The following is a 21,734-nucleotide window of genomic DNA, read 5'->3' as shown; positions in this document are numbered from 1 at the left end:
GCCACATTCTGTCTAATGTTTTGGCGCTGACATGCCAACGCATTAAGGTCACCATTGCAAGGGTGACGACTGCCATGGAAACCTTGATCCAGCAGTTTGTGCTGAAAATGCCCACAGAGCTGAACATCATTGCTACAGCAAAGAGTGGGATGCATTGGTGGTTATGTTAGAGGGGGATGGGCTCCCTCCAAGAGCCCCTTCTTCTCATGGAGTCAGGGAGGGACCCTTGGGCACCCACACAGAGGAGGAGGGTCAGCTGGACATCCCCGGTCAATCCACCCAGGACTCTTCTGCGCTGTCCAGCCACTCCTCTGCTTGCAACTCCAGCTGCTTAGCTGGGGAGAGACTTGACCCATAGCAGGAGGCCCAAAACATTCCTTCAGGTCTCAGCCCTTCAGAGGATGGCACCCAGGTTCATCACAAACAACAGGATGTCATAGTCAGCAGGCTAGCCCCACCTCTGCTGCGGATATCGGGGAAGCACCAAGGCGTAGTGGTAGGGATGGGAAAATTGAGAAATGTTGAGAGCACAAAGAAAGTAGAGGTGTTCACTCACTGTATACTTTGCACTTCTGTAAATATACTTTGCTTATCTGAAATTCCCACCTCATGAATGGCTATTCTATATGATGCAATACTCGGAGGTCATACAAGTATGACAGGGGTATGGTGTCTCACACAATCTCTTCACAGCAATGCCATGAACAAAACCTCTTGCTCTATCGACATGGTGGTTGGGTAATCCTAGACTTATGTAAGAGGATCATATCATGTGGCTTCATGGGTATAGATTTTGCAGTTTGGATTATTCACCTGATGCCGTTGCACCAAAGGTGGGTCTATGTGGATCTTAAAGGCTTTAATGGTGACCCACATTGGAGTCATTCTAACTCAGTTGCGTCTTTCAATCGCCTCTGTGTAATGTCTGTCAGGCTTGGGTGTGGGCTATTTTTTACAGTAAGAAGTCTTACAACACCAGGTTAAAGTCCACCAGGTTTGTTTCAAACACTAACTTTCAGAGCACTGCTCCTTCCTCAGGTGAATCCACAGTGCTCCAAAAGCTAGTATTTGAAACAAACTTGTTGGACTTTAACCTGGTGTTGTAAGACTTCTTACTGTGCTCACCCCAGTCCAATGCCGGCATCTCCACATCATGGCTATTTTTAAAGTAGTGATCAGGAACTTAGCCGCCCATGGTGGTCTGTAACATGAAGGGCAATAGCAACCAAATGCTTATGTTACTCAGCACTGGATACTCCTGGAAAATGCTATTCCAGAATGCTGACAGCTCCATGAATTGTTGGCATGTTTTTAATGTGCTGTCGCAGGTCAGGTAAAGTAGCTTAATCTTTTCATTTGGAGTCAGCTATAAGTTAAAAACTGACTCTAGGGTTTCAACCTCAAAAGGAATTTTTCACCCACCACTTCTTTCAAAATTTGAAACTTCTCTCATTTGCCAGTACTTCCCTGCATATAACACACATGGGCTTTGCATTCTTATTTGCATTGGCGCAATTGACAAAACCATTCCTCAAGGAATCATCTTTATACAGCTTTGTTCCCGAGTTAGGTTCTTCTTTATCGGCTGTTAATCAGAGGCCCTGGAGCTCTGTACAAAGCGAATATTAGCACTGCTCTGTCTTGTCATGAATTCTCTTAAATAGCCCTCTCCAGCAGATTCAGATACTCGCCAATAGGTACACATGCCTTATTGTGTCTCTTCCTTGTAACAAAACAATTCACCTTCGCAGTCCCCTTGCCTTGCTTGCTGGCAGCTAGAAAATTGAAGAAGCTCTCCTCCACGATTTGGCGCCAAAAGCTCATACATACAGGGCACTTGTAGTCAAGTGTATATGCAAGCACGTGCCCTGCTCACTGCTGCCACCTACGGCCGGAAGACTGCACACAGCTTCATTTCATTTTCATTTAAAAGCCTGTAGCGGCCATTGGGCGCTTCACCCGTGATCAGGGCCACTGTGAGAACACCGTGACTGATCGCTCCGTGACTCTCCTGACACCGCCGCGAGCTACACTTTGAAAAACCGTGGCTGTATCTGAACTGTATCTGAACTTGACAAAGAAATAGTGGTCATGAATCTGTCCTGAAAGAGTCGAACGAAGAATCCAAGAAACTCTTCTACTTTGTCAGCTGAAAGTTGTCTCCCTGGCTACAGGACAAAATAAATACAACACCAAAAATATTTTCACAGGTGAAACTATCCAATAAAAACCAGTCCGGTTTTGTTATTTGGTGACTGTATTTAAATACTGTGTATATAGTAAGCATGGCTGTATATTTCCTATTAACCAAATACTAATAGTTCCTTTCACTGATTTCATCACAATTATGGAAGATACAGTAAAACAAAGTGCACACTGGCTGCTTGCTCCTGTACATGGTAGTTGCTGGCAAAACCAATGACCCTAAATGGAATTAAAAGCACCTTGGGAGCTTCTCAGCAAACATTACAGAAAAATACAGACGGCGTGTGATTTCATGGTGACTTGAACATTGTCCTGAAATTTTTTTTTTTGAATTATAAAGGTCAGAGATGATTGTGCAAAGGAATGTAACACTATAATTTCAGGCATAGAGGTCTCTGTGTCAATCTCAGAAGAGCATCCTGGTGTATCCCCTACCTCAACTACCTTACCACCACACCCGAGTGAGATAGTCTATTTAGAGATAAACATGGTTACATTAGGAATATCTTTCTACTGTGGTCAATACCCAATGAGAACTGCACCTTGGATTTTAAAAGATAATTATGAATTCTGGAAACTTTACCTTCACAGTGACACAGTTACAGGCATCCAGTATTCTCTACTTAAATCCCAATAAATTGCAAAAAAAAAATTGAAATTGAAATTAATATTTCATCTCCCCAAGTCTTTTCCACCCCTTTTGTTACTCTATTTGTTTACTTAAATACCTCTCCAAGTATTACATACATCATCAATACTGCGTCTGGGCTGGCTGGTGCCTTTTTGGATGGTTTTAAAAATGAATTACTTTTCATTAGTGCAGGCTGATCTTTAATGCTAGGAACAGTCCCACATCAGTTACCCTTTCAACAAAATAAGAGACAGAATGTTCTACCTTTACAATTATTACACAGATACAGACAGAAACACCCACCTTTTTGCAGGGGCATACATGTTGAATCATGAAGAAGCAGGCAACATTGATATTGCCTGAAAATTTAGAAAAGCTAATGTCAAATAACAATTCATATTTATTCACAGGCGTAGGACGTTGCTGGCAAAGTCAGCATTTATTGTCCTTTCCTAATTGCCCTTGAGAAGGTGGTGGTGAGCTGTCTTCTTGAACCACCGCAGTCCATGTGCAGTCCCTTCCTAACAGCACCCACAGACTGGTTTACAACCCCTATGACTGTGACAAAAGTAAACTTTCCTTCCTTATTGTTCTTGACCTGTCTGTGACCTTTGACATGGTTGACCACACCATTCTCCTCCAATACCTCTCCACTATCATTAGTTGCATGTGACTGTCCTCACCTGATTCCATTTTTATCTATGGAATAATAGCCCAAGTATCACTTGCAAAGGCTTCTCTTCATGTCCTTGTGCCATTAACGCTAGTGTTCCTCAAGGATCTATCCTTCTTCCCCTCCTATTTCCCATGCTGTACCTAGTGACATCATCAGAAGGCATGTCCTCATTTTTACATGTACACTGGTGACTGATATCCAGTACTGGATGAGCAAAACCTTCCTCCAGTTAGCTATTTGAATGATTGAAGCCATTGTTTTCAGCCTCTGTTCCTCGTCACTGACTCCATATGATTGCTTAGTAACAGTCTGATATTAAGCCAGCCCGTTCATAATCTTGGAGTCACATTTGATCTTGAGATGAGCTTTCAACCTCACATTTGGGCCATCACTAAAACTGCCTATTTCCACTTCCGTAGCATCACCTGAATTCATCCCGGTCTCAGTTCAGCTGATACTGAAACCCTCATTCGTGCCTTCATAACCTCCAGACTCAAACTATTCCAACTCACTCCCACATTCTACCTGCTATAAACATGAGGTCATCCAATACTCTGCTGTTTGTGTCTAAACTCGCAACAAGTCCCATTCCCCTATTCCCCCTGTGCTCACTGATTTACAATGGCTCCCAGTCAAGCAACTTCTTGACTTTAAAATTCTCATCCGTATTTTCAAATGTCTCCATGAATATACCCCTCCCTATCTCTGTAACTTCCTCCAACCAGAAGAGCCTCTGAGATACCTCTGCTCCTCTAATTCTGGCCTTGTATGCATCCCCAATTATAATTACTCCACCACTGGTGGCTTTACCTTCAGTTGCTTATGTCCCAAGCACTGGAAATTCCTTTGTACACCTCTCCACTTTTCTCCTTTAATACAGTTTTTAAAATCTACCTCTTTAACCAAGATATCTTTTTATCCATTCAAGGGATGTGGGTGTTGCTAATGAGGTCAGGTGAGGAAGGTAAGCTAGTGATTGGAAACAAACCTGTTGGACTTTAACCTGGTGTTGTAAGACTTCTTACTGTACCTTAAAATATAGCCTCAGCTAAACATGCAACCATGCAATCCATGGGCCCAGGCCAAGTTTGCATTATGGTGCAAGAATAAAACATTTTTTCACAAAATAAAACATTGTTGAGGTGTTCAGGCTGTGCAGTATCTTCGAGGGCTGCAGTTGCTGCAGTCCGAGGGAACTAGGCCGCATTGTGATCTTTGGGATCTGAGTATTCAAGGTAGCTGGAGCCTGAGAACCAGGTTGCATTAATTGCATGTCATGTACACAATATGGTAGACAGTTAACAGTCAATATATTGTCTCGTTACAAAAACTGCTGAAGCCTGGAATCTTGAGTGAAGCTATTGTTGTTGGATTAACTGTTGCCACAGCAACCATGGTAAAATCCAAATAACAGGGACACAATACAAGAAGCCCTCAGGTGACAGTGGGAACTGGAGCCCATTAGCTATGGAGTGAAAAGTCAGTGGGAACAGCATTCACTTGACAGGCCTCAAAAAAGGGAAAACCACACTGCAGTGCCAAAGAAGTAGTATAAATATCATTGAGGTTTGGTCCATGGCTCTTCCACCATAAATGTTGACATAAAAACATTGCACAAACATTTGAAGCAAGAATAATGCAGAAGGGAAGTGTATCATGTACAAGATTTTCATCATATGTAAATATACAAAGTGCATAAAGGATATAAGGTGTTGAGCATAATTTGCATGAAACATTTTATTATAGAATCTTACAGCACAGAAAGAGATCTTTTATCCTATCGTGTCTCCGACACTTCTATGAAAGAGCAGTCCAATTTAGCCCACAGCTTGGCTTTTTCCACCACACCCTGTGAATTAATTCTCCTCAATACATCTAGAACATAGAACATACAGTGCAGAAGGAGGCAATTTGGCTCATCGAGTCTGCACCGCCCTACTTAAGCCCTCACTTCCACCCTATCCCCGTAACCCAATAACCCCTCGTAAACATTTTAGTCATGAAAGGCAATTTATCATGGCTAATCCACCCAGCCTGCACGTCTTTGAATTGTGGGAGGAAACCGGAGCACCCGGAGGAAACCCACGCAGATAGGGGGAGAATGTGCAGACTCTGCACAGACAGTGACCCAGCAGGGAATCGAACCTGGGACCCTGGCTCTGTGAAGCCACGGTGCTATCCACTTGTGCTACCATGCTACTCGTCATAGTGTATTTTGAAAGCCCCCATGGAATTTGTTTCCCCCATCTCTTCGGGTGTTTGATTTGATTTGATTTGGTCCCGATTTTAACAACTCTCTGGTAGAAAAAATTCTTATTTTCCTTCTAGTTGTTTTTGCCAGTTGCTTAAATTATGGCCTTTAAATGGCCCATTTGCCAATAGAACTAATTTCTCCGTTATCTACTTTTTCAAAAACCCACAGAATTTTGAAAGCCTTTAGTATATTTACCCTTAACCTTCTCTGCTATAAGGAGAGCAATCTAATTCCTCCACATAACCTATCATCCTAAGTATCATCCTCAAATGTCCTCTGTATCTTCTCCTTGACATGCATCTTAAAGTGCAGCACCCAGAATTACACAACACTCCAGCTAAGGCCTAGCCAGTGTTTCAAAGGTTCAACATGACTTCCTTCTTTTTGGCCTCCCGCACTGCAGGGATTCTATGATTCTGTAAAGACAATATGGAAGAAAGCGGGGTTTGTAGTAATTATCTCTCACTCTGTCCGTAATACAAGTAAGAGAAGAGATGAGCATTAGGAACGTCAGAATATTTGCGACAATGAGCAGGGACCAAAATAGAATTTGTTGGGATGAGAATTCAGATTGATGCGAGGGTAATAATGGTCAGGAGAATGGTGAGGGAGAAGATTGAGATGAATATCAAAAATATCTAGAAGCATTGAAAAGAAGAGTGCTTATGGTTTGGGAGGTTTTAGGGTGTGTGAACTTAAAATAAATACAAGAGTTTGAAATGAGCCCAAGAAACAATAGACACAATGACCACAATACCAAAAACCACAAATACTCTGTGCAGCAGAAAAGCCAACTAGGCCAAGACTGGCTGACTGTTGCAGGAAATCTGAACTGCTGCTCTCAGCTGCTGCCTGGGAACTGGTGGATGAGGCTGCCTAATGGTGGGACAAATATTTTAAGCACTGTTTCTTTTGGAGCCACTGCGGAGAACCAAGGTTAGAATGCTGAAGGAGTGCTATGTGTATCCCCAAGTTCTTGCTCCTCTTTTCTATCTCCCTAACTGGCCCAATAACCTGCTCCACTCAGTGCAATCTAGATCCTGCCGTCACTGAGCGAGATCCAGATCTGCATATGTAAATTAGCTTAATGGCTAATCCAGCACCCGGACTCAACGGCCGCGCCCAGGAGTCAACGGCCACGCCTGCGAGACCTCGCTTGGGTGCCATTTAGTACTGGCCACACAAACGTGGAGCAGGTGCAACGGCACGTCAGGAAGTCTCGTAGGCCATTGGAAACCTCTGGGTGGTCGGGGCCAAGGCAAGGTGGTGCCCCTGCCAGGGTGTTGGGGCACTGCCAGCGTTTCAGGCTGGCAGTGTCTGGACACCGGGTTGGCAGTACCAATGGTTGGCCCGGGGGGTGGGGGGGTGGTCCTTGCCAATTGGAGGGGTACTGAGGGGCCTCAACAATCAACAAGATTGGGGGTGAGCGAGGGGCATAAAGCTGGAGGGGCCTAAGGGGAGGGGGGGGGGGGGGGAGATCAGGACTACCAAACAAATTGTCAGCAGGAAATCACTTTAAGTGTGGACTCAGCAGAGAGAAACTGCCCAAGGCCAAAAATCGGCAAAGTGCCGTTGAATAGCAGGGCATTTCTCAATGCTGCAGCCACCAAGAATCACCACGCTAAACACACCTGACAGCGGATTTAGTTTTAAGTCTGCTGAATCGCCCCCATTGTAATCCTGTATTTTGTAAGAATACACAGCAACATTAGCATGAATATAAAAGCAAAGAACTACAGATGCTGGAAAATCTGAAATTAAAATGCAAAACGCTGAAATTCTCATTAGATCAGACAGATTCTGTGCAGAGAGAAACAGAGTTAACAAAAGATAGGTTGACATAGTGTCCAACAGTTTCTGATCAGACCTCAGCCGCCAGTTTTTTGGATTGAAACTGTGGATGATGACTCTAATCATCCACTTACATCTCAAGTACACCCATTCTTGTTTCTTTACTTTGTCATGTGAGAGTACCTTTAAGAAATGGATGTTTATTACTGCAGTGATGTCAGAGAGTGGGTGGAGCTGGGCTGTCTGTCAGCTTTTTACTTTCGTTTTAGGCTGTTTGCTGCAGGGTGTGTTTTAGTTTCGTTTTTCAGAGCTGGATAGCTGCAGTCACAGCCAGAATGTGTCTGAATCTCTCTCTGTAATCTAAAGACTGCAAATCGATCCTGGTGATTTAAAACTAATAATAGTAGTGACTTTAACCTGAAGTGCTTCTGTTTAAAGGTTTTTTAAAAAGGTTTTCTGGATGTTAAAAGGACAGCTTACTGATTACTTAGTGTTGTATTCTTTGGGGGTTGTATTTAAATTAATGATTGCTAAGATGTTCACTGGTTGTTTAAAAAGATTAACTTGAGTTCATAGAATAAACATTGTTTTGCTTTAAAAAATGCTTTTCCATTTCTGCTGTACCAAACCTGTAGAGTGGGACGTGTCCTCCCCATACCACAATCTAGTAAAATGTGTGGGTCAGGTGAACTCCATGATACACTTTGGGGTTCTCTAAACCCTGGCCCATAACAAATTGGGGGCTCGAGGGGGATAAAAGTCTATCTATTGTATTGACTTAGTGAACTTAAAGACAGTGATGGGTGAGCGTATTGTGGTTGCTTTTCAGGTGTGGCATTTTAGTTTAAATAGGGAGTGTATTGTGGATCATGGCTCTTTCAGAGGCTCTGAACTTTTTGGGGGTGGAGACAGTCACACACAGTACCTTACGGTCGGAGACTCAAAGCGGACTGTTAGATTTGGCAAAAACATTACAGTTAACATTACCTGACAAAATGCAAAAGGGTGAAGTAATTATGTTGGTGGCTAAGCACTTAAAGTTGCCTGAGATACAGTTTGACTCATTGGAAATGGCAAAAATTCAGTTACAAATTAAACAAATGGAACATGAGAAAGAATTAAAGCAGCTTGAATACGAAAGAGAGAGAGTGGAAAAAGAAAGAGAAAGGGAGATGCAGATCAGGGAAAAAGATAAAGAGATAGAGTTGAACTTCAGAAAATGGCCATGAAACATGACAGTCAGTTAAAATTGGCAGACATAAAGGGAAATGTACAGTTGGATGATAGTGATGAGGATAGTGAGAAAGAGAGTCAAAGTCGAAAGCTTGGTGGGGATCAATTTAAATATGTCCAAGCATTGTCATGGTTTGACAAGAAGGAAGTGGAAGCCTTTTTCATTTAATTTGAGAAGGTAGCTAAACAAATGACATGGCCACAGGACATGTGGGTATTACTGATTCAAACAAAGCTGGTAGGTAGGGCTAGTGAAGTGTTTGCATCACTACCAGAGGAGGTATCTGGGACATATGTGGAGTAGAAAAAATCCATCTGAGATGCATATGAACTGGTGTCTGAAGCCTACAGACAAAGGTTTAGAAACTTAAGAAAGAATTTGGTCAAACATACATGGAGTTTGAAAGGATCAAACAGGAATTTTGATAGGTGGATAAGGGCTTTGAAAATAGACCAAACGTATGAAGCTCTCGGAGAAATTATACTTTTGGAGGAGTTTAAAAATTCAATTTCTGATGTAGTGGGATCTCATGTGGAAGAGCAGAGGGTTAAAACTGCAAGATTAGCAGCAGAAATGGCAGATGATTATGAATTAGTTCATAAATCAAAGCTTTGTTTCCGACATCAGTTTCAGCCTGTGAGGGGTAGAAACTGGGGACATGAGAAATACTCGTGGTAAAGGTAAAGGTGATCTGATGGGAGATAATAAGGAGAGTGTACCTCAGATTAAAAAATAAATCCAGGAGGGTGGAAAAGAAATGAAAAAGTTTCAAATGTTTTCACTGTAATAAACTAGGCCATGTAAAGTCACAGTGTTGGTGGTTGAAGAAAAGCACTGGGAAGGCTGATGTGGTAAAACTGGATCAGAAAATGATGTTAAAGTGGTAAAGGAAAGCCCAAGTGAAGCGGAGGAGGTGCAAAAGATTGTACAGCCTGATCAAGAGGTGATTGATAAGAAGGTGCCAGATCTCTTTAAAGAATTTACTTGTGTGGGTAAAGTTTACTCATGTGTATCAGGAGGAGCAGGTAAAGAAGTCACAATTTTAAGAGATACGGGAGCTAGTCAATCTTTAATGGTAAGAGATGAGGAGTTATGTAGTCTGGGAAGAATGTTGCCAGAAAAGGTGGTAATATGTGGAATTCAGGGTGAGAGGAGTAGTGTTCAATTATATGAGGTAAGGTTGCAAAGTCCAGTTAAGAGTGGTGAAGTGATAGTAGGAGTAATAGAGAAATTATCTTGTCCAGGAATACAGTTTATCTTGGGTAATGATATAGCTGGAGTGCAGGTGGGAGTGATGCCTACTGTGGTTGATAACCAGTGGAAAATCAGACAACTGAAGTGTTGAAGGATGAATATCCTGGGATTTTTCCGGATTGTGTAGTAACCCGGTCACAAAGTCACAGGTTAAGACAAGAGGAGGAATCAAAGAGTGAAGATGACGTTGAAGTGCAATTATCAGAAACGATTTTTGATCAGATAGTTGAAAAAGAACAAGAATAGGTGGAGGATGAGGCGGATATTTTTAGCTCAGGAAAATTGGCGGAATTGCAACAAAAAGATATAGAAATAAAACGGATGTATCAGAAAGCATACACGGAAGAGGAATATGAGTATATACCAGAGTGTTATTACCGTAAAAGTGATGTCTTGATGAGAAAATGGAGACCTTTACTTATGCAGGCGGATGAAAAGTGGGCAGAAGTTCATCAAGTAGTATTGCCTGTAGGGTGCAGAAAGGAGGTCTTGCGAGTTGCACATGAGGTACCAGTGGGAGGTCATTTTGGGAATAAAGAAAACTCAAGCTAAAATACAAAAACATTTTTATTGGCCTGGACTACATAAAGATGTTGTTAAATTTTGTCAATCATGTTACACATGTCAAGTGAGAGGGAAACCACAAGCAGTAATAAAACCAGCACCCTTAATACCCATTTGAGGAACCTTTTACAAGGGTCCTAATTGATTGCGTAGGACCTCTTCCTAAAACGAAAAGTGTGAATCAATATAGAACATAGAACAGTACAGCACAAAACAGGCCCTTCGGCCCTCGATGTTGTGCCGAGCCATGATCACCCTACTCAAACCCACGTATCCACCCTATACCCGTAACCCAACAATCCCCCCCTTAACCTTACTTTTTAGGACACTACGGGCAATTTGGCATGGCCAATCCACCTAACCCGCACATCTTTGGACTGTGGGAGGAAACCGGAGCACCCGGAGGAAACCCACGCATACACGTGTCTTTTGACTATAATGGATGTGTCTATTAGGTTTCCAGAGGCCATTCCAGTATGTAATATTACAGCTAAAAAGATTCTGAAGAAGTTACTTAAGTTCTTTACTAGATATGGACTACCCACAGAAATACAATCGGATCAAGGATCAAATTTTACCTCGAGGTTATTCAAAGAAGTTATGGATAGCTCAGGAATAAAACAACTTAAATCAACTGCGTACCATCCAGAATCGCAGGGAGCATTAGAAAGGGGGCATCAGACATTAAAGACAATGTTGAAGGCTTATTGTCACGATTATCCAGAGGATTGGGATAAAGGAATTCCATTCGTACTGTTTGCAATTAGGGATGAACCTAATGAATCAACCAAATTCAGTCCTTTTGAACTAATTTTGGTCATGAGGTAAGAGGACCACTTAAATTGATTAAGGAAAAATTGGTGGGTGAGAAATCGGAAATTACATTATTGGATTACGTGTCAAATTTTAGGGAACGATTAAATAGAGCAGGTGAATTGGCTAGATAACATTTAAAAGTTGCACAAAATGTGATGAAATGGGTAGAGGACAAGAAATCCAAAGTTCATCGTTTTGCCAGTGGAGATAGTTTTAGTATTGTTACCAGTGGTAGGTGAACCTTTAAAAGTTAGGTTTTGTTGACCTTATCAGATTGAAAGGAAATTAAGTGAGGTGAATTATGTGGTAAAATCACCAGATAGAAGGAACATTCACCGAGTGTGTCATGTGAATATGCTTAAAAGGTACTTTGAAAGGGAAGGAGAGCAAAAGGAGAAGGTTTTAATGATTTAACTCAAAGTGACGAACCAAATCCAGATGACTGTGAATTTGACATACATCAAATCAAATTGGAAAACGAGGATGTTCTTAAAAATTGGGATAAATTGTTGAGTTACCTTCCAGAGGAAAAACAAACTGACCTGAAAGAGTTATTGATATCACGTGGGCAAGTTTGTAGAGATAAATTGGGAAGTACTAAAATGGCTATACATGATGACGATGTGGGAAATGCTGTTCTGATCAAACAACATCCATATAGACTTAACCCTTTAAAATTGGCACAGGTTAACAAAGAGATTGAGAGTATGCTTAAAAATGGCAAATTGAAGTGGGTTGCAGCCAATGGAGCTCACCCATAGTGATGGTACCTAAACCAGATGGTACCCAACGGTTGTGTGTGGACTATAGAAAGGTTAATGCAGTTACAAGAACGGACTCTTATCCTATCCCACATTTGGAGGATTGCATTGAGAAAGTGGGACAATCAGCCTTTATTTCTAAACTGGATTTACTTAAATTTACTGGCAGGTACCTTTATCCGAAAGGGCGAAGGAGATTTCAGCTTTTGTGACTCCAGATGGTATATACCAATTCAAAGTTATGCCATTTGGCATGAAAAATGTCCCAGCCAGATTTCAACGGTTAACTAACAAAGTTGTTTCAGGATTACCCAATTGTGTGGTATACATCGACGATCTGGTAATTTTCAGCCATTCATGGAAAGAACATTTAAAGCATCTGATGGAGTTATTCGATCGACTTCAGGAGGCGGGTTTGGTGATAAACTTAGCCTGAAGTGAATTTGGAAAAGCCAAAGTCACTTTCCTTGGCCATATAATTGGACAGGGTCGAATGGTCACACAGGATGTGAAACCAACAGTTATTGAGGAGGTTTCAATACCCTCGAGACAAAGGGAAATAATGCGATTTCTTGGCATGAGTGGATTTGTTCGAACATTTGTGCAAAAGTTTTGTTGCGTGATTGCTCCACTGATGGACTTGCTGAAGAAACGTCGAAAATTTCAATGGACAGCGGACTTTCAACAGGCATTTGACTGCTTGAAAGCTGTGATAACCAATGCTCCTGTCTTGGAGAATTACAAGGGACTCTCTAAGCAGATTGAACTGAAGTATCTGACTTTAAAAAGAAGTGCCGAGGCATAGAACATAGAACATAGAACAGTACAGCACAGAACAGGCCCTTTGGCCCTCGATGTTGTGCCGAGCAATGATCACCCTACTCAAACCCACGTATCCACCCTATACCCGTAACCCAACAACCCCCCCCACCCTTAACCTTACTTTTTAGGACACTACGGGCAGTTTAGCATGGCCAATCCACCTAACCCGCACATCTTTGGACTGTGGAAGGAAACCGGAGCACCCGGAGGAAACCCACGCACACATGGGGAGGACGTGCAGACTCCGCACAGACAGCGACCCAGCCGGGAATCAAACCTGGGACCCTGGAGCTGTGAAGCATTTATGCTAACCACCATGCTACCGTGCTGCCCGAAAAGAGAACTGGACGGATCATGCAAGGACCTTCTTGTTCAAAGAGACTGTCAATCGAGAAGAATTTCAGTTGGAGGAAGAAAAACAAAACAAAAATGGACTATATTATTATACCTGTTTGCGTGTGTTGTTTTTTGAAATGAAAAAGTATATTTACTGTGTGCATTTCTTAAATGATAGTGAAAAGGTGAAAAATGAAACCATCTTGAAGTTGATGGTTTATTTTTTTTTCTTGGGGGGGAGGTGTCATGTGAGAGTACCTTTAAGAAATGGGTGTTTATAAATGAGTGTGTATATAAGTATCTGTAATGAAAGTACCTTTAAGAAATGGATGTCAGAGACTGGGTGGAGCTGGCTGTCTGTCAGCTTTTTACTTTCGTTTTAGGCTGTTTGCTGCAGGGTGTGTTTTAGTTTCGTTTTTCAGAGCTGGATAGCTGCAGTCACAGCCAGAATGTGTCTGAATCTCTCTCTGTACTCTAAAGACTGCAAATCAATCCTGGTGATTTAAAACTAATAACAGTAGTGACTTTAACCTGATGTGCTTCTGTTTAAAGGTTTTTTTAAAGTCTTCGGGATGTTAAAAGGACAGCTTACTGATTACTTCGTGTTGTATTCTTTGGGGGTTGTATTTGAATTAATGGTTGCTAAGATGTTCATTGTTTGTTTTAAAAAGGTTAACTTGCAGCTGAAGGTGGTGTATGGGGCACACCTCACGTGGGCGAGGATGAGCCAATTCTTTGAAGGGGTAGAAGATGTGTGTGAGCGTTGTGGGTTGTGGGGGGGGGGGGGGGCGCTAATCACGTTCATATGTTTTGGTCCTGTCCAAAGCTTGGGGAGTACTGGAAGGAGGTGTTTAGGGTAATTTCCAAGGTGGTGCATGTGAAGCCGGACCTGGGTCCCCGGGAGGCCATAATCGGGGTGTCGGACCAGCCAGGGTTGGAAACGGGTGCGGAGGCAGATATCATAGCCTACGACTCGTTGATCGCCCGAAGGCGGATCCTGCTGGGATGGAGAGCGGCCTCTCCACCCTGTGCCCTGGCGTGGCGAGGGGACCTGTTGGAATACTTGACCCTTGAGAAGGTTAAGATCGAACTGAGGGGAATCTTGGAGGGGTTCTACAAGTCATGGGCACTATTTATTATGCACTTTCAAGAACTGGATAACATCAAACATTAGTTGGGGGGGATGGGTGGGTGGGATGGGAGGGGAGGGGGGCTGTGTATGTTAAAGATGGCTATGGGTAATCCCTGATTCCTTTTTTTCTTTGTCATTTTTATGTTAACATGCGGACTGATGTCTGGGCATGGTGGGAGGATGGGATCGTTGTTACTGTTATGGGGTTTGAGATATTTGTTGTTGGTTATTGATGGTTGTTGGGTGTAAATTCGGGAGAAAAATTACGAAAAAGGAGGCGATAAAAATATTTTTTAAAAAAGGTTAACTTGAGTTCATAGAATAAACATTGTTTTGCTTTAAAAAATACTTTTCCATTTCTGCTGTACCACACCTGTGAGTGGGCCGTGTGCTCCCCATACCACAATCTATTAAAGGTTGTGGGTCAGGTGAACTCGATGATACACTTTGGGGTTCTCTAAACCCTGGCCCATAATAACTTGTTCCATTGCCATCTGTTTTTGCTTTGCACCATTGTCCCTTGTAGTCATTTAATCATTGTGACCTCTGTCATATCACAGACCTTCCCTATTGTTCGCTTCCCTCCACCTTGTTTGCCTCTGTTCTGACTCAAAATCTGTTACATTTCTAGTTTTTCCAATGGCTGGGATTTTGCTGTCATTGCAGTGGATGAGGAGTGGTCCGGTAAAATGCGAGGGAGCCATATTGTGACAACACTCCAATGTCAATTTGCCACTGCGGAAGGGTTCCCAGTCAGAATGGTAGAACGGCTCCCCACTGAATGGAGACAGATAGCCATTTTAAATAATTTAAGGGCCATTTTCCCAGATTACTAGTTTATTGTCAGGGGTGGAAGCGCCCCCACTGTGTGGGGAGGCTAACTCCACGCAGCTTGCAGACTCCCAGTGGCTTTCCGAGGGAGGTAGCAAAGATGGAGCTTCCATGTCCCCAAGAAAGGATTGGGACCAACAAAGGCTGCTCTAACAGCCCAAAGACACAGGCCAGGATTCACTGATATCACGGCCAAGTGGTGACGCCAGCCTAAAAACCAGCGCGAGCGACGCCGGCATCAACGGTCCTCCAGGCCCAGTAATTCTCCTCTTCTTCGGGGGCTAGAACAGGGCTGAGTGTTGTGAGCTGCTCCGACGCCGAAAGCTGGCCCTACACGTCTGGCGCGGGTTGCGCATGCATACCATGGCCGTCTCCATGCCGACTCATTCGCGTGGTTGCCGTCTCCGCGCCGGCACGGAGCAACATGTCGGCGACCAAAAAGCTTGCCCGCGCAGCGGGAGATAGGCCCCCTGCAGATCGCGGCCACCCGCCAATCGCGGGCCTGGACCCCATGGAGTCAGATACCCCCCACCCCCGCCGGGTGGGACCAGGTCTGAACCACGCCTGCGGGACTCGGCGGGAGTTCGGTACGTTGCATGCGGAGAATCGGCACAGGGGCCTATTTCAGCGGCCCCCGACCGGCGCCACGGCGACCGCGCCGGCGCGATTGCCGCCTATTCTCCAGTCGCCGGAGAATCTGGGGCCTGGTGTCGGAGCGGCATGGCGGGATTCTCGGAGAATCCCAGCCATATTCTTTTTAAATTAATTTACTGCCCATCCCTAACCCCCCTTAAGAAAGTGGTAGTTAGCTGTCTTCTTAAACTACTGCAGTCTCTGTGGTGTAGGTATATCCACAGAGCAGTTAGGGAGGGGGTTTGAGGACTTTGACCCAGGCCCTCCGGAGGGTCTGCCCTCTGTTCAACAGAGCGTATTGCCCTTAGGCATATCATTGTTTAAAAGTCAATGGATCTTTTTGAGGTTGCCTCCATGGTGAGGTCACCCTCTAGCCCTACAGCCTACCTCAGCAGCACCCACCTCTCCCAATGACGCTCCTGGAGCTCTGGAGATGTCAGCCTTCTGATTGGACCAGCAGCATCAGCAGCTGATTTGGATCCAGCAGCCAATTAAGAGACCATACCCAGGAAGGCACCACTGTGGTCCCAGTGCCCTTCCATGTGGGCCCGGGACCCACATATGATCCTGACTTTGGGACTTCTGTCCTCCGAAAAGATTTCAGCCATTAATTCTCTCTCTTCAAAGATGCTGCTGGACCAGCTGAGCATTTCCAGCATTTTCTGTTTTTATAACATAAACATGAACATTGCTAAAAATCAATTTCTGTCTAATTTTTAGTTGATAATACAATATAATGTGCGGTAAAAGCACAACGTAATGAACTTTTCACTATAACACAAGATATGGAGCTATTTGATGATACTCACTGCTCAGTGTATGGAAAATGGAGGTTGCCAACACTGTCAATGTAGTTAGCAGGACTTAGCCAAGGTAATGCCAACAGCAAGAGAGCGTTCATTGTCAAAGGATCGTTGCTGAAATGCTGCTCTATAATCTATCTTTCTCTCTCCCATAAGGGCACATATATATATCTGTCCGACTGTACCACAAATCACTTCCCGTTTTATGGCTCAACTGTCATTTCTGCCTGAAGACTGGTACTCTGAACTTAAATCTCTTCGAAACTAAGCTGGACGGAACATTATTGAACTGTAAGAAGATTACTGAGTTTGATCATGAAATGGAGTCAGTGTTCATACAGAAAATCTGTTTGGTTCTGACATCCTTACACACCACTTAACAAGGTAACTGGAGGGAAACAGCAGTGTATATATAGGTTACTGCTTTACTGCTTTAATGTTGGGTAATATTTAGAAATAATGAGATAGTATGCTTAATAAATACGTGGTAGTGTTTTTATCTCTGGTTGTTCGTTCAAAGATTAAGGCCTCAGTATTAAATCACATTTCATCACATGCTGGCCCCCTGTAGAGGCCTGAATTGCAGATCCTGAGGTGATGTGCAGGAGAGAGGGCTGGATTCTCCAGTCGCCAACACCAAAATCGCGTTCGGTGATCGGCTGGAGAATCTAAGTTCCTGACCAAATCGGGGACGGCGCCGCTTTCACAATGCGCCGCCTCCTCCAAAATGGCTAACTTGGAGAGGGCAGGGGAGCCCTTATCAGGGGGTGGGGCACTGTTGGGGGGTGGTCTGGGGCTCACGAGCCGGCCAAGGTGGAGGCACTATTTCGCAGGCCGTGGCCGTTGCAGGCCGCCACCACGTGCATGCGCAGCCATGGACACGGCAATTCTCTGGGCCATATCGGCAGCTAGAGCCGGGTGCTCTACCCTTCCAGCGTGCCAGCCCTGAGCTACACGGAGGATCGATTGCCGTTTTGCGCCGAACCTTCGGGCATAAAACGCCACGGGCGGGATTCTCTCAGCCAGGGCCGGACCGGAGAATCCCCATGACCGGCGCAAATCGTCCCACGCCGCCCCGTGCCGACATGCGATTCTCCGCCGGCGTGGTTGGCGCGGTCGGGGGCCGCGTCGGCCCGGGATGGGCTGAGCGGCCGTCGTAAAAAAGCCGAATTCCGCCGCCGCTGTCCACACCTGCTCTCAGCCGGCGGGAACACGGTGTGGAAGGGTTGGGGGGTGGCCTGGGGGCCGGCCTGTGGGGGGGGGGGGGGGTCCGACCCTGGGATGGGGGTGGGGCCTCCAATGTGGCCTGGCCCGCAATCGGGACCAACCAATTGGCGGGCCGGCACTCTTGCTGGGGCCTCCTTTCCTCTCCGCTGGCCCCTGTAGCCCTGCACCATGTTGCATCAGGGCCGGCGCATTGAAGGGAGCCACTGCGCATGCGCGCATTGGCACCAGTTGCACTGCGCGTGCGTAGATCCCGTGGCGCCCAGTTGATGCCGGGATCAGCAGCTGGAGCGGCGTGAACTGCTCCAGTGCCATGCTGGCCCCCTGTAGGGGCCTGAATTGCTGATCCTGATGCCGCGTTGATGCCGTCGAGAAATGCGACGGCCTTTCCGACGGCGTCAACACAGCCTCAGGATCACAGAATCCTGCCCCACCATTCCCACGCGAGCGTGAGAACATAGCCACACAATCGGAGAATCCAGCCCAGGGTTGGGAAGAATTAAAGATGCAGAACTTGGAACACACCCCAAACCCCCGTGACCATACCCATTGTCATTTCCAAGGTGCTAGGTTTCATCACATGCAAATATGCCATCCATCAAACTTTTCAGACCTGCGTTTAATTTTTCTGTTCCCCCTGCCAGTTTTGACCTTCTCTTCTCCCTTTTACCTGAAAATATGTTCCACCCACGTTAGAAATTAACCCTCGCAGCAGATAAGTGTGAGACGTGAGCAGATGAGTGTGAGAAGTGAGCAGATGAGTGTGAGAGATGTGTGCGGGGGCCAGCGAATCACATGCATATGTTTTGGGGTTACGAGAAAATGGAAAGATTCTGGGCGGGAGTGTTCGCGGTCTTAGCCAGGACAGTGGAGGAGGGAGTGGACCCGGACCCTTTGGTGGTGATATTTGGGGTTTCAGAGAAGCCGGAGCTCATGGAGAGGAGGAAGGCCGATGTCTTGGCCTTCGCCTCTCTGATTGCACGGCGGCAAATTTTGCTGGAGTGGCGGTCGGCATCACCACCGGGGGTAGCAGCATGGTTGGGTGACCTGTATGACTTCCTGCGATTAGAGAAGATAAAGTATGAGTTAAGGGGCTCTTCAGGGGGGTGAGAGGAAAAGTGTGGGATGTTTGTGACCGTCTTTGAGGGGTTGTTCGTCGCGGGGGTGGGGGGTGTAAAAGGAGAAAAAGCTGTGCAGACTGTATAGTTGATCATTGGGAAGTTTGTTTCCCGGGGTGTTTATTCACTGTAACCTGTTTTGATGCATGTTTGTCATAAAATGCATATTTAAAAAACAGAAATGAACCCCTTGTTGGTGTGATGTCACATTGACGAGGTTTACAACAGTTTTTTTTAAAAACGGGAACTAGGTGAAGTGAACCTGCCAGAGGAACAGGTAATTATAGCTGCAGGTGGAACCCTGCCACTGCTCCCTGGCTTGCATTTTCCAAGGGCAGTGCCGAGGGTGGTGCCAAGGGGGCTCCTCAGGAAGTTCCCTTGGGCCGGGTTCTCTCATGTGCATGGGGGTTACCCCAGTGTTTGTGTGCATGAGGGGTTCCCTGTATCCATGGGTTGGTGGGATATATTTTTTAAGCGCTACTCAGGGTGCCCTTTTGCTGGCATTGCTAGCTGTATCAGGCCCCAACCTACCAGCGTGATGGCATGGACCACGCCTCCCAATTATTTATGCACAGAGTGCAGGATTATCTGTAGTGAAAACTTGGCTGTGGGTATTCAACTGCTACCAGAAAAATAGATTTGGTCATTTTTATCGGCTGTGCACAGACTGGCTGTGCACAGACTGGCTGCCACATTTATAACACTAACTGCAAAAAGCAATTCAATGATTGTGAAGTACTTTAAGAAATTCTAAGGATGTGAAAGGTACTATATAAATATTAGCTCTTTCTTTCAAAATGTTTTGGAGTGCATTTAAGAAATCTTTTAGACTTGCATTTCATTTGCCTTGTCTCCATCCCAGTTTTGTCTTTTTTCACTTTTTTGTGTTAAGATTGCAGGATACGAGATACTAAAGATACTTTGGTCAGAGTTTATGAAGCGAGGGCCATTATTGTATGGATCGAAGTGTTGGAACATGAGCGATGTTGATGAGCAAATGCTAATAATTGGACACAGAATAAAGAATGATGTAATAACAACATGGTACAGGTTATCCAAGAAAGACAACTGCAATGGTTTGGGCACATTTCAAGAAATAGCTGGAATCTTTTTCTTGGCCCAGCAGCAGAGGTAAATAGAACCAGGAGCTAAGGAAGAAAAAGCACTGGGTAGACAATGCCACCAGTTACTTGACACAGAAAGCCACACAGATGACTGAAATGGCCAGGCTAGTTCAGACCTGACAAAATTAAGCAAATTAATTCAGACGCATTGACACTGTTGAGTTAACAGATGGGAATTGAATAGCAGCAGCTGTGGTTAATTTAGTTAAACACTTGCCTGTGAATCAGGTTTGTGGGTTCAAGTACCACTCTGAAAACCTGAGCACAAGGATTGAGGCTGATGCTCCAGTGCAGTACTGAGGGAAAGCTGCACTGTTGGAGTTGCTGCCTTTTGATGAGATAGACTTCACCCAAGGCTCCATCTGCCCTCACAAATGGATATTAAAAAATCCATGACACAATTTGAAGAGCAGCAAGGGAGCTCTCCCTGGTTTCTTATTTGTTCCTCAATCAACGTCATTAAAAAAAACATATCATCCGGTCATTATGATGGACTGCAGTTATGTAATTCTCACTCTGCATTCCTGTACCTGTTCAGTGAATACAAACCGCTCATATAACAATAAGTTCCCATGACTTTCTTTTTAAATTAAATAACTGGACTTCTGATTTTCTCTGGTTCTTGTCGAAGTCCCTCGTGTGCTATTTTGCACAGTTAAGCTACTCAATTCAAAAGGTTAATGACTGAACTAAATAGTCCATAAAGAAATTTTCCGCAAATGCGTTAACTAGTGCTTTGCAAAGAGATAATTAAACCCCAGATGGCAATAAATAATTTTAAAAGTCTCCCATTGGCTAGTACAATGTCTGCAGTGTGGTCTCACATGTCTGACACATAAACCACAGAATTGCAAGGTTTTGCCATTGCCTGGCCATTAACATCGAACTGGAGTCTGGAAAATTTGGGGTTACAATCTTTATCGTAGTCAAGCTAACTAAATTACTCTCCACAACCGCACACTTCTGATGAGGGTTTTTGTCTTGTTTTAGGGTGGTCACTGGATTCTCACCAAAGCATTCACATAAGATGCAAAGAATAAAACTGAAATATAAAACTTCCCTCAAGCGTTTAACTAGTTGAAAGAATTTTCAGAGTCTGCCAATCTCTGTGGTTGGGTTAAGAGGAAGAAGCAGCTGCCACTAATGTCAGTTTATGGCCATTTGGAAACAGAACACACTGGGAGTGTAAAAGAAAAAAATAAACATTGACACCTTGAGAGCTGGATGCGATGGTGACAAAAATAATAGTTCAACATGGATTAAGTTCCTTTAGGTTGGCTACAGTAGGCAAAAGGTTAAAAACCAGCGTGATTCTTCAAAATGCACGAAGATATATTTCCATGCAATTGTTTTGCTGGAGCCAAAAGTCTGGGGGAATAAACCAGGCCATTGAATTCAATTTAAATGCTAACATCTTGCGAGATTGTTCAAAGAAATATTTGATTGGCTGCTCTTTGGGTGTTTAACAAAATTATTCAAATGTTGCTGAAACCTTTAGAAGGATCTAAGCCAGAGATCTCCCTTA

General features: G+C 44.4%; 1 protein-coding gene across 4 annotated transcripts in view; it reads right to left on the bottom strand.

Annotated features, from left to right (window-relative positions):
• lnx1 (ligand of numb-protein X 1) overlaps positions 1 to 21,734 on the bottom strand; it is a 290,347-nt gene that overhangs the window by 156,405 nt on the left and 112,208 nt on the right. The window contains exon 1 of one of the 4 annotated variants that reach the window (XM_038791174.1): positions 16,750 to 16,873. The exons of the other annotated variants lie outside the window; for them this stretch is intronic. Within the exon in view, the coding sequence (XP_038647102.1) occupies positions 16,750 to 16,841 (92 nt within the window). The 5' untranslated portion in view covers positions 16,842 to 16,873. Of the gene's footprint in view, positions 1 to 16,749; positions 16,874 to 21,734 lie in introns of those variants that run through there. 4 annotated transcript variants of the gene reach the window in all.

The sequence above is a fragment of the Scyliorhinus canicula genome, chromosome 3, assembly GCF_902713615.1.
Source record: "Scyliorhinus canicula chromosome 3, sScyCan1.1, whole genome shotgun sequence".
Lineage (NCBI taxonomy): Eukaryota > Metazoa > Chordata > Chondrichthyes > Carcharhiniformes > Scyliorhinidae > Scyliorhinus > Scyliorhinus canicula.
This window is presented reverse-complemented; position numbering and strand designations above follow the sequence as displayed.